General features: G+C 56.8%; 1 protein-coding gene across 1 annotated transcript in view; it reads left to right on the plus strand.

Annotated features, from left to right (window-relative positions):
- The window catches only part of SMTNL2 (smoothelin like 2), a 30,015-nt gene extending 18,426 nt beyond the window's left edge, over positions 1–11,589 (plus strand). Inside the window, exons 2-8 of the mRNA XM_027848854.1 lie at positions 1,113–1,200; positions 1,703–1,903; positions 2,819–2,876; positions 3,618–3,797; positions 4,205–4,322; positions 4,904–5,055; positions 11,042–11,589. Of these exons, the coding sequence (XP_027704655.1) occupies positions 1,113–1,200; positions 1,703–1,903; positions 2,819–2,876; positions 3,618–3,797; positions 4,205–4,322; positions 4,904–5,055; positions 11,042–11,168 (924 nt within the window). The 3' untranslated portion in view covers positions 11,169–11,589. The remainder of the gene's footprint in view (positions 1–1,112; positions 1,201–1,702; positions 1,904–2,818; positions 2,877–3,617; positions 3,798–4,204; positions 4,323–4,903; positions 5,056–11,041) is intronic.
- The last annotated feature ends 272 nt before the right edge of the window (positions 11,590–11,861 follow it).

The raw sequence follows: 11,861 nt of genomic DNA on the forward strand, positions 1-11,861 counted from the left end.
TCCCCCCTCCCCATCTCCCCCTCCTCCTCCCTCCGTCCCTTCCTTTCCTCCTCTTCCTCCCCATCCTGGAGCAGATGGCTTGACTGCGGTCTGATGGGCAGAACCCTAGCCTGGGAGCCCAGCAGTCTGGGTCCTGCTCTGGCTCTGCCTTTGGCTCCTTCTGTAACTGAAATCCCTTTTTTTAAAAAGTTAATTTATTATGAGTTTTCAACAATCGCTTCCATAAGCTTTTGAGTTTAAAATTTTTCTCCCCCTCCCTCCCCAAGACAGTGCACAGTCTGATATAGGCTCTACATATACACTCCTGTTAAACATATTTTCACGTTAGTCATGTTGTAAGGAAGAATTAGAACCAACAGGAGGAATGAGAGGAAAGAGGAAACAAAACAAAACAGAAGAAAAAAAGAGCAAACAGTACGCTTCCGTGTGCATTCAAACTCCATAGTTCTTTCTTTGGATGTGGATAGCATTTTCCATCATGAGACTTTTGGAGATGTCTTAGATCCTTGCATTGCTGAGAAGGGCTAAGTCTGTCAAATTTAGTCATCGCACAATGTGGCTGTTACTGTCTACAACCTTCTCCTGGTTCTGCTCACTTCACTCTGCATCAGACCATACAAGTCTTTCCAGGTTTTCTGAAATCAGCCTGTTCATCATTTCTTATAGCACCATAGTATTCCATTCCATTCATATACCACAACTTGTTCAGCCATTCTCCAATGGATGGGCATCCTCTCAATTGCCAGTTTTTGGCCACCACAAAAAAGCTGCTATAAATATTTTTGTACATGTGGGTCCTTTTCTCATTTGTGTGATCTCTTTGGGATCCAGCCCTAGAAGTGCTGGGTCAAAGGCTATGCACATTTTTATAGCCTTTTGGGCATAGGTCCAGACTGCTCTCCAGAATGAAATCACTTTTTTCTTCCAGACAATTAGTCCTCCCTAAAGGACAGGAAGGGGTGTTATGAGGATGAGTGAGAGAGCACGCAGCAAACCCTAGGGAGCCTGAAGAGAGGGTCCCCAGCTGGCTAAGATAAAGGGGACCCCTGAGAGGCCGGGACAGACTCTGGCCCAGGGGGGACACACAGACACACGGTTTTCTGTCTTTTCAGAGCCTGGATCAGGAAGAATGGGCTGATTCAGAGGCGAAGAGAATCTCAAATGTCTCAGTTATGGAGAATGGGCATCAGGTGACAGCAGGTGAGTGAGGAATCTCCCTGGGCTCAGCCCCAGGTGACTGCCGCCCAGACTCTTTGCTCCAGACCTGGACAGTCTTTCTCCAGCTCATCTTGGGGCTGGCCAGCGGTCTGGAAACCCTGCCACAGGGGAGTACCCAAAGGGTCTGCAGAAGGTGTTGGACTTTGATGCTGTAGGAAGTAGGGAGCCACCAATAGTTTTTGAGCACAGAAGTAAAAGGATACAAGTGGTCCTTTGGGTGGCCTGTAAGCAGGCAGGGCCTGTGTCCGTCGGAGGGGCTGGGTCAGTGTCGGCAAAGTGAGAGGAGGAGCCAGCTGGCCCAGAGACCCGGGTGCAGGCCTCTGCCTGTGGCCTGGCCGCTCCTCGGGCTCTGTGAGGATGAGGTCCAGGTCGGGGAGCAGCCCCCAGCATTGACCGGGGGGAGGTGGAAGTCTCGGCTCCTGGCCCGTCCCGGGCCAGGGATGCTGCCTCACTCACTCTCTGTCCCGCTCTGTTCTCTCCCCAGAGGTCCCTCGGCCCCTCGAGCCCCATCCCCCAAGTATGTCTCTTTGCATGCCCCACCAGCCTGTCACTGCCATCACCCGGGGCCCAGAGAAGGCTTCAGGGGAAATCGTGTCCCCAACCCTGGCCTGCTCCGGATCCTCCATGGCTACCCAGGGGCACCGCACAAGCCCCAGTGAGGCAGTGAAGACTTCCAGCCATCCAGGTAGGGAGGGAAAGAGAGGCTCTGGTCCGGGGGGGGGGGGGGGGGGGGGGCAGTGGGAGGTGGAGCTCTGCGGCAGGGAGGGAGAGGGGGAGGGCTGCTGACTGACCCCCCCCTTGCTCTCTGCCTGTCCTCACCCCCAACCTCCAGTTAGTGTAGCCATCCCCTCCCCCTCCTTTAGGCTCTCAGACCCTCCCCCCGGAGTAATGTCTGAAAATGTCACGGGCAGCTGTCGCAGTGCCCCAAGTGCTGGGCCTGGAGTCAGGAAGATCTGGGTTCAAATCCAGCCTCAGACACTTAGCAGCAGTGTGACCTTGGGCAAGTCACTGAACCTATCTGTAAAATGGGGATGATCCCTCACAGCACTGTTGTGAGAGTCCTGTGAGAGAATATCTGTAAAGCTCTTTACAGACGGGGATACTGAGGCAGGGTAACATTGGATGTCCAGATCCTGCCTCCAGTGCATGCCAGCTATGTGACCAGGGACTGAGCATCAGTTTTCCCCTCTGTTCAATGGGGAGAATACAATTCTCCTTAGCCTTTGCTAGGCTGAGAGTGCTCTTGGGGGCAGGCTGGTGCCTTCCCTGAGCATGGGCCATCCCTCCGGCCCTGCCCAGGGTCACACAGAGGGGAGCTGGTGAGTGTGGGAGCGGAAGGCCTCCGAGGCGTGGCTGGCTCTCCCTCCAGCTCTGTGTTCTGTGGCCCCGGAGCTGCCCCAAGTGCCCCTTGCTGCCTGTCCTCCCCTCCAGGCTGAAGTATGGGGATCACGAGGCGAGGAGGGGCAGGTCCTGTTCAAGTGTGAGCAGTGGTAAAAGCAGCCTGGGAGGGGGCAGCAAGCAGATGCGGGAGCCGCACGGAGCTGTCACACTCGCATGACCCGGGGTTCTGTATTTTGGTGTCTTTTCTCCTGACATTTAGAGAAGAGCCTCAGGGTCACCAGCTTTGGGATGACCAGTGCCTTCGTCAACAATGAAAGGTAAGCTGGCCGTCCTTCAGCACCCCCGGCCACCTGTGACCACCCGTGGCCTCCCACAGCCACCACCTAGCCACCATAGCCTCTGATGTCGCAGTGCAGCCTGAGGCCCAGCGTCCCTTGACCACACATTTAGGCCTTTGGTTTTGCATTTGTAACAGAGGTCTTGGCCCCAGGGACCTGAAGAGCTTGCCATGATGCAGGACCGTGTCTTGCAGTTCCTGCTCCTGGGGCTGGCCTGATGTAGGCTGGCTAGGGCCTCAGAGTCCATTCCTGCCAGCCAGGGAGGACTGAGGTCTGCATTATGCTGGGTTTTACTGGGCACTATGTAAAAGGGGTGACTCAGAGCTGGCCTGATCCCCTAGGAGTGAGGGGGCCTCATCAGGGCCCAGTTCAGAAGCTACTTCTGCCCTGGCTCTTTGCCCATGAGAGACCGGGCCTGTCCTCGGGGTCTCAGCCCCAGGTGGGGATGCGGGCAGCTTCTCCCAGGCCTCTGGGCCTGGCTGGACTGGCAGAGTGACCCCTGGCCAGTGAGCTGAGGGGACAGAACTGGTCAGACCAGTCAGTGGCTTGAGCCAAGGGCCCCTTCCTGGGGCCAGAATAGCTGCCTGCTCTTGCCCATGGGAGTTCATGGGAAGGGGAGGGGCCCTCTGGCTCTGCTGGGTTTCACTGTGGGACCGTGCCCATCTCGGGGAGAGGGGGAGAGGGACAGAGGGGGCTTCCTGCCCTCCTGTGTCAGAGTAGCCCTCTCTCCAGCTTCCAGCAGGCGACCCCTCCCAAATCGCCATCCCCACCACCGCCAGCAGTCAGCCATCGGCAGGGGGAGCGTCGCAGGGAGCTGGTGAGATCCCAGACGCTGCCGCGGACCTCCGGGGCTCAGGCCCGCAAAGCGCTCTTTGAGAAGTGGGAACAAGATGCTGGCAAGTACGAGCTGATCCCCTTCTGTGCACGGCTGGGTTCGGGGGGATTTTGCAGGGGGATGGCTTGTCTGAGCTCTCACCTAGTGGCCCCTAGTTACGACCCAACGCTAGTCACTTCATCAGTGTTGATTGTGACTGACTGACAAGGGGGTGGGGAGGCCAGAGGGGCCGCATCCATTACAACACAGCCCCAGAGCCCCCGGGGTCGCCTGACTCCCCTTGGCAAGAGGTGCACCCCGGGGGTGTGGGGCAGGCTTCTGAGCCCAGACATGCAGGCAGGCTAGCAGCAGCTGGCCCTGGATCGATGGCACCTGGGGCACCCTTGGAAAGGGGGAGGGATGGACGCCTGCTTACTGGGGAGAGGCCCGAGGCCAGGCCAGTCCTGCAGCCTGTGTCAGGTCTGTCTTCCAGGGGCCGAGGGGAGTCACGGGCCAAGCTCAAGCGCTCACAGAGCTTCGGCGTGGCCAGCGCGAGCAGCATCAAGCAGATTCTTTTGGAATGGTGCCGCTCCAAGACCATTGGGTACCAGGTGAGATCCTGAGTGTGAGCGGGAGGGCAGGGAGGCCAGCCATGAGGATGGAGAAGGCCTCCCTGGACCGGGGGGGGGGGGGGGGGGGGGACCACTGCCTGGGCGCCGGGGGCCGAGAAGAAGATTCCTGGGAGGAGTTAGGGTTGGGGTCCCCTAACATGACCACAGTATCTCATTGGGTCCCCATAGCCACTTGGTGAGGCAGGTTTGAGGTCCAGTGAGGAACCCCCCCTCTGCTGATGTACCTCACCTTCTTAGCAGCCTGTCTGGGGGAAGTGGTCAAGGGAGGCACCGAGGTCACACCACCCCCATATTGTGGACTCCTCCCTAGCCCCTCTGCCACACAGCTTCTTACTACGGCATCAGCGTCCCCTTTTACAGATGTGGAAACTGAGACATGGATTAAATGCCAGGCCCAGGGTCAGCATTTCTGGCATGGGGTTTGATCTCAGGGCGAAGAAGAAGAGGCCATGCCCTTGGGGCGGGAGACAGGAGGGCGGCCCCGTTCCCTCCCCATTCTCTTCTGGGGTGCCGAGGCCTGGCCTTCACTCTTCTCTCCTTCCTTCCCTGGGTCACTGCAGCATGTCGACCTCCAAAACTTCTCCTCCAGTTGGAGCGACGGCATGGCCTTCTGCGCCCTCATTCACTCCTTCTTCCCGGAAGCCTTTGACTATAACTCCCTGGACCCGGGTGAGCGGAAGAAGAACTTTGAGCTGGCCTTCTCCATGGCTGAGTGAGTACCTGGAGGCAGGCAGTGGGGCAGGGGAGCCTGCATCTTTTTTGGGGTTTTGTGTTGTCTTGTTTTTCTTGATAATTAATGTATTTATTTTTAGTTTTTAGCATTCACTTCCAAAAGCTTTTGAGTTTGGAATTTTCTCCCCCTCCCTCTCCAAGATGGTGTGCAATCTGATATAGGCTCTATTTGGACATTCATATTAAGCATATTTTCCCATTAGTCATGATGAAAAGAAGAACTAGAAATAATGGGAGGAACCACAAGAAAGAAGCAACAAAACAAAACAACAAAGGAAAAGGAGAGCAAACAGTCTGCTTCCATCCGCATTCAGACTCCACGGTTCCTTCTCTGGATGTGGATAACATTTTCTATCACGAGGCCTTTGGAGATGTCTTAGATCTTTGCATTGCTGGGAAGGGTTAAGTCTATCAATGTTAGGCATCGCACACCGTGGCTGTTACTGTGTACAACGTTCTCCTGGTTCTGCTCACTTCACTCTGCATCAGACCATACAAGTCTTTCCAGGTTTTTCTGAAGTCTGTCTGCTCATCACTTCTTATACCACAATAGTATTCTACTGCATTCATATACCACAACTTGTTCAGCCATTCCCCAGATGATGGGCATTCTCTCAATTTCCAATTCTTTGCCACCACAGAAAGAGCTGCTGTAAATATTTTTGTACGTATGGGTCATTTTCCCATTTTTATGATCTCTCTGGGATACAGCCTTAGAAGTGCTATTGCTGGGTCAAAGGGTATAGCCCTTTGGGCATAGTTCCAAATTGCTCTCTAGAATGGTTGGACCATTTCACAATTCCACCAACAATGCATTAGTGTTCCAATTTTCCCACATTTTCTCCAACATTTATCATTGTCCTGTTCCATCATGCTCAGGGAGCCTGCATCTTACAGGTCTGGGTTCAGCCTGGAGCACCTTCCTGAGTGTGTTTGAGGGAGCAAACTCATGGCCGTGAGCTAGAGTGGGCCGAGGCCAGGAGAGCCCAGCCATGGCCAGGCTGAGGCCAGGACAGCTTGGTCGGGCCAGGCCAAATTCCTGCTTCCAAATCACAGTGGACATGCCCCAGCTGGGTCTGGTGCGGTTGCTGTGGGGGGCTGGGAAGATCAGGCTGTTTAGGCCCTTCCTTCTCTCCCGGTACGTCTGGCAGACAAGCAGTGAGGAGAGTGGCCATCTTTGTGCTGGGCCAGGTCCACTCGCCCCTTGAACAGGTGCTCTGGTTTGAGGTGTAGCCGCTCTTGGGTCTGGGGGAGAAAAACAGAGGGAGACGGGAGAGACACAGAGACAGAATGAAGCATGGGGCTGTGGAGCATGGTAGTCCTGCCCTCCAGGAGTTTACGTTCTAATGGTGGAGTTTGCCCCACCTCCCGCACATATACACAGGAGTTGGACAGAGGGCACTCTGTGTGTGTGTGTGTGACTATGGGCAGAAGGTGCCTTGGAGGCCCGCTCATGGGCACAATGAGGTGAGAGCTCACTTCTCAGAATCCAAGATCCTTGTGGGGTCGATGGGTTGATGCCTGAGACACCAGCCTCATGGAGGGTGTCGTGTGTTCAAAGTGATGTGACCCTGCCCTTCTTTGAGTGGTTCGGCCTTGCTGGGACCTCTTCACAGTCTGTCCCTGGACTGGGCAGCCCAGTGGCACAGGCTTAGCAGATGGGGAGCCGCCTTTCTGAAGCATCCAAGACTTCTCCAGAGCTGCAGATGCTGTCAGTGTCCCCTGAAGGCCAGTGAGAGGGAGCTGACCTCTGCCAGGAAACACCCCACAGCCCAAAGGCTTCGGGTCCCTTGGAGCCAGGGAGGGAGGAGGTCCAGGACTGGGAAGGGGGCCCTAGCTTGGCCCCACCAGGCTAGCTTTAGCTGCTGGGTGCCACTTGGGGTGAATCTTGTCAGGAGTGTTGGCTCAGGGCACTGCCATGGATGGTCTTTGGAGGAAGCGTCTGGGCTCAGGAACATGCACAGGCCTGGGGCATCTGGACAGTCATTCCCTGGGGGGTCAGGGCTTCTGGGGCAGATCCCTGTGCTGGCGGTCAGGAGACCCTGCTGCTACTTCCCACTGACCCTCAGTGCTCTCTGGGCTGACTCAGAGATCTCATTTTGGTCAGATCAGGGAGCAGGCGAAGTCAAGGACAGGGTCTGGGTCCTTGATTCTAGTCTCCAGTCACAGGCTGGCCCCTCTCCCCCTTGTCCTCTGACTAGCTGGTCACTCTGTATCCCTGGTCCTAGAGGGGCCCAGCCGAGAGAGTTCAGAAACTTGGCTGGGGGCTGGGCGCTGGGCCCCGAAGGCTGCTGGGACATTGTGTCCTGAGCTGACTGGGCCCCAGCTGGCCTCTGGCGCTGGCCCTCCTGTCTTGGAGAGCTGCTCTGGGTCGTGGGCCATCGTCACTGGCATAGTTTTGTAACATTCTCTCCAACGTCCTCATCCCATCCCCTTGAATCCCAGAGCCCCAGAACAGCCCCCAAGTCTGTGCCCACCCATCCGTTGGGGAATGGCTGTGCTGTAATGACTGTTACATATCCTAAGAAACAGTGCGTGTGAAAGAGGCGGAGAAGATTGGAAAGACTTCCGTGAACTGATCCAACGTGAAGTGAGCAGAACAATGGCCCTGGCCTACCCAGCCCTGAGCACATTCCGAGAACGACCAGGCTGGCCCTGAGGCAGCCTTCTCTCGTGGTGCTGGCAGAGGAGGAAGACGATGAGCACCCCAGAGGCAGAAGGGACCTGGCAGGGCCACTGGGGCCAGTAGATGTTTCTTTTCTCTTGTCTGTGGCCTCACTCCTTTCCTTCCTAACCAGAGCTTGGCCTGCTCGTGTCCCTACAAGCCTGAGCCTTGTCCCAGAGGGCTCAGGGAGAGGGCACAGCCCCAGGGGCAGAATCATTTACCACAGCTGAACTGCCTTCAGCTGCCCAGTGGAACTTAGCCTGGATGTCGTCTTTGGGGAGATAGAGCTGGAGTGCCATGGGTTCGCCAGAACCGAGAGCCCAGCAGTGCCCCCCTCTGAGAGCCACATGGCATGCCGGGAGAGAGCTGAGCTATGCCTCAGTTTTCTCCTCCGTGCATAAGGGAATCCCAAAATTGATGTGAGGAAATTGCCGCACTAGTCTTTGTTATTCTATAAATGGGGGCCTAGAGGAGATGGAAGCTGGTTCTGCCTGGGGCCCCTCAACAGCCGATGAGAATGGACCAGGGCCCAGGTCTTGTGGCCTGGCCTGCAAAGGGAAGTCTGTCAGCAAGTCTAGGGCTTACTAAGCTCATGCCAGGCATTGTGGTAAGTGCTGGGCACACAAGGCAGGTGGAGTCCCTGCCCTCAGGGAGTGCCCATTCTCCTGGTGGAGATGCAAGTCTAGAAATATGCAGTGTAAATGGATGTGGTCTCAGAAGGCACCAGCAGCCAGGGGCCAAGTGGGGAGGGGGAGCCTGGAGGTGGGGAGAAAGGTCACGCGTGGGGACGGGGCTGAATCTGTGGACTCCGGCCGAGAGGGAAGAAGCGGAGACCCCGGGCAGCCTGGGGAGAGCGCACCACACGCTCTGAGGCTGCAGAGAAAAGGCCCCGGTTTCGGTGACTGAGAGACTGTCGGCTCTGGATAGAGAAGTTTGATGAAGGAGGAGGACAGAAGCCAGAGTGAGAGAGGGGCAGGGGGAGGGCCACGACTGCAGGCCGCTCCTCAGGGAGTTTGGTGGTGAAGGGACAGCAAACCTTCAGGGTCAGAGTGGGGCAGGGGCTGTGGGTGGAGGTGTAGTCTGCGGCAGGTTTTTGTGGACTGGAGAGTCCTGGGCGTGTTTATAGGCAGCAGGGAAGCAGCCAGTAGAGGAAAGATTGAAAATTAATTAGTGGGAGGGGGGCTGATGGAGGGGACAATCTGCGGGCCCCTTGTGCAGGTAGAGGAGCTGGCCTTTCTGGGAGACAGGGCTCGCGGCATCTGGGTAATGAGAGAGCAGGAGGAGAGGGAGGAAGAAGTCGGCCTTGGGCCTCAAGGAGGCAGCAGATGTGTCTGTGAGCACGGTCCCCAAGCCTCCCATCTGTGTGGCAGTGTGGGAGGGGGCGGTGCTTTGGAATCGGGCTGCCTGCTGGCCTTGGAGGTCCTCAGCCCCCACGAGGGACAGAACTGGGCGAGCCCCCACGATGAGCTTCTGACACAGAGAGCCACAGACCAGCCGAGCGAGGGCAGCATCCCATTCACCCTGCTGGCAACGTCTTTCAGCTTCTCTGGTTACAGCTGGAACAACTGGGGCGGGGGGGAGGGAGGGCTATTTGTGGTTTCCATGTGTCTCTGGTGAAAACTGAACTGAGGGCATCAGATTTCCTAACACACTTGGAAAATTCTTCCTGAGAAAAGCCGGCCCCCAAGGTGCCTGCTCTCTCAGGGCCATGTGGCTTCTGGGGTCCTTCCCCCCACTACCCCAGGAGGCCCTGGTGCGACTGGGACATCAAGGGGAGGAAACTGAGGCTCCAGGGGTCCCAGAACCAGCATGCAAGCCTGGGGCTTTTTTTGTGTTTCCAGCTAGCAGAGCTCCCCAGCCAGGGGCAGCTTAGAGAATCTGGGGAAGGTGAAGATGGGGGACCAGTTTGTCAGAATCTTTCTGAGCCGAAGCTCACCTGCGCCAATCACTCAGCATTGATTAAGTGCCTGCTAGTGCTAGGCCCTGTGCTAAGCCTAGGCATACAAAGAAAAGCCAAAGCCCCTGCCTGTCCTCTGGGAGCTCCCACTCTAATGGGGGAGACAAGGAGCAAACCGTGCCATGCACCAGACCAATTGCACACAGTTGAAGGAAGGCCCTGGCATTAAGGGGAATCAGGATCTTGGAGGATGTAGGGCTGGATGGAAGCTAAGAGGAGGAGGAGGGGAGAAGAGAGGGTGAGGGGAGGAGGGATGGGAGGGGGGAGGGGGATGGGGGAGGGGAGGAGGAGGGCTGGGAGGAGGAGGTGGTGCTCCAGCCAGAGAAGATCCCTGGACTCAGACAGGAGGCTCTTGCCCGTGATGGCCAAGCTTGACTGGGCCTTTGGAGAGGAAGGGGCTGGGGTCTGTTGGCCCACATCCAGCTCTGTCCTTGCAGACTCACTTGTCCCTTGCCGTGGCGGGGTTTGAGCCTCAAATAGCTGTGGGGACAGCCTGTGACGGATGGCTCAATTTCGCCTTGACCTTTGGTTTTTGGGAAGCCCTGGGCCGAAGCCAGGGCCTGCAGAGCAGGCTGTGGGGATTAGGTTTCACTTTGTCTCAAGGCACACAGAGTGGGATGGGGGCTCAGGCTGCCCTGCCTAAGGGCTGACTCCCAGAGCTTTAGCAGCAGCAGCAGCAGCAGCAGCAGCCCATGCAGGCGAGGTCTCATCTCATGCCTTGTCCCTCTGGATCCTCCCCAGCTCTCCTGAGAAAACATCCCCACCTGCTGGATGGGATTGCTTGGGGTCCTATAGGCCCCAAGCTCTCATCCTTCCCTGGGCACCCCTAATGTAGGACTGTGCAATGTGTATAAATATGATGCATTTTTTTGTTTTTATTTATTGCTTTTGTTTTTGTTTTGTTTTTTTTTGGTGAGGCAATTGGGGTTAAGTGACTTGCCCAGGGTCACACAGCTAATAAGTGTCAAGCTCTGAGGCCGGATTTGAACTCAGGTCCTCCTGACTCCAGGGCCAGTACTCTGTCCATTGCACCACTTAGCTACCTCGATGTATACGCTTGTTATCATGTCGATGTGAAGGCTGGCTTGGGAGGACACCCCCCAGATCTTGTCTCTGACTACCTGTGTCCTTGTGCTGGGTCCCTTCTCCTTTCAGGACCTACTTTCTCAGTTTTCTCCTTGAAATGGGGTGAGCCCCAGTGACAGAGCCTGAGCTCTGCCCGTTCCTGAATCCTGGGATGCAGCCCTGGGGCCCATGTGGCCTGCACTTAGCTCCGAGCTAGCAGAGTAGGCCAGTGGGCACGCAGTAAAGGCTGACCAGTTGCCTTCCTGTCCTGTGTCCTAGGAACCTGGCTCAGTGTGAGCGCCTCATCGAGGTGGACGACATGATGGTGATGGGCCGGAAGCCGGACCCCATGTGTGTCTTCACGTACGTGCAGTCCCTGTATAACCACCTACGCCGCTTTGAGTGACGTGTCGGGCCTGCCTGGCCACGGCCCCCAGAAGAGGCCAAGGTCAGTCCCTCCCAGGCATGGAGTCAGCAAAGCACTACTGAACTGGAGAAAGGATGCAGACGTTGGTGCTATGAGGTCACCCCCTTCCCCGGGAGAGTCCAGAATGGGAAAGGCTGAGGTGGCCGCGGGCTTCTCACAAAGTGCCTTCATGGAATCACGCGGTGTGCCCCAGGCCATGGCACCTGCGGTGAACCACCCAGGCCCCCTCCCCTGAATGCTCGAGCCCCAAGCCGGGGGGCATGCTGTGAAGTCGCTGCCAAGGCCCCCTCCCCCAAGTGCCCTCCCTGGGTGCCCCGGGTGGGCGGGCTCAGTCACACTCGGCTGGTCTCTTTTTAGAGGGCTGCTACAGCTATTTATAAGGTAATGTGACCTGTGTCTATGCCCGTTTGTACATAAAAGATGTGCACCCAGGCTCACTTTGGACTTGGCTTTTTATTTGGGATGGGAGGTGGGACCAGGCAGCCTGGGCCAGGGCCAGGCCCCCACGGCTGCTGGCCTGGTCATCCACAACACTTTTATGTACAGATAGAAGTTGTGTGTCGTGTGAGGCCTCAGGGCCTGGGCCGGTCCTTCCTGCCTCCCTCACCCTAACCCTAAGGGAGGCCTTCTCCCTTAGGAAGCTCCCAGGGTTCTCTGGTTCTCTTAGCACTG

This window comes from Vombatus ursinus, unplaced genomic scaffold (genome assembly GCF_900497805.2).
Source record: "Vombatus ursinus unplaced genomic scaffold, bare-nosed wombat genome assembly UNPS02006874.1, whole genome shotgun sequence".
Taxonomy (NCBI): Eukaryota; Metazoa; Chordata; class Mammalia; order Diprotodontia; family Vombatidae; genus Vombatus; species Vombatus ursinus.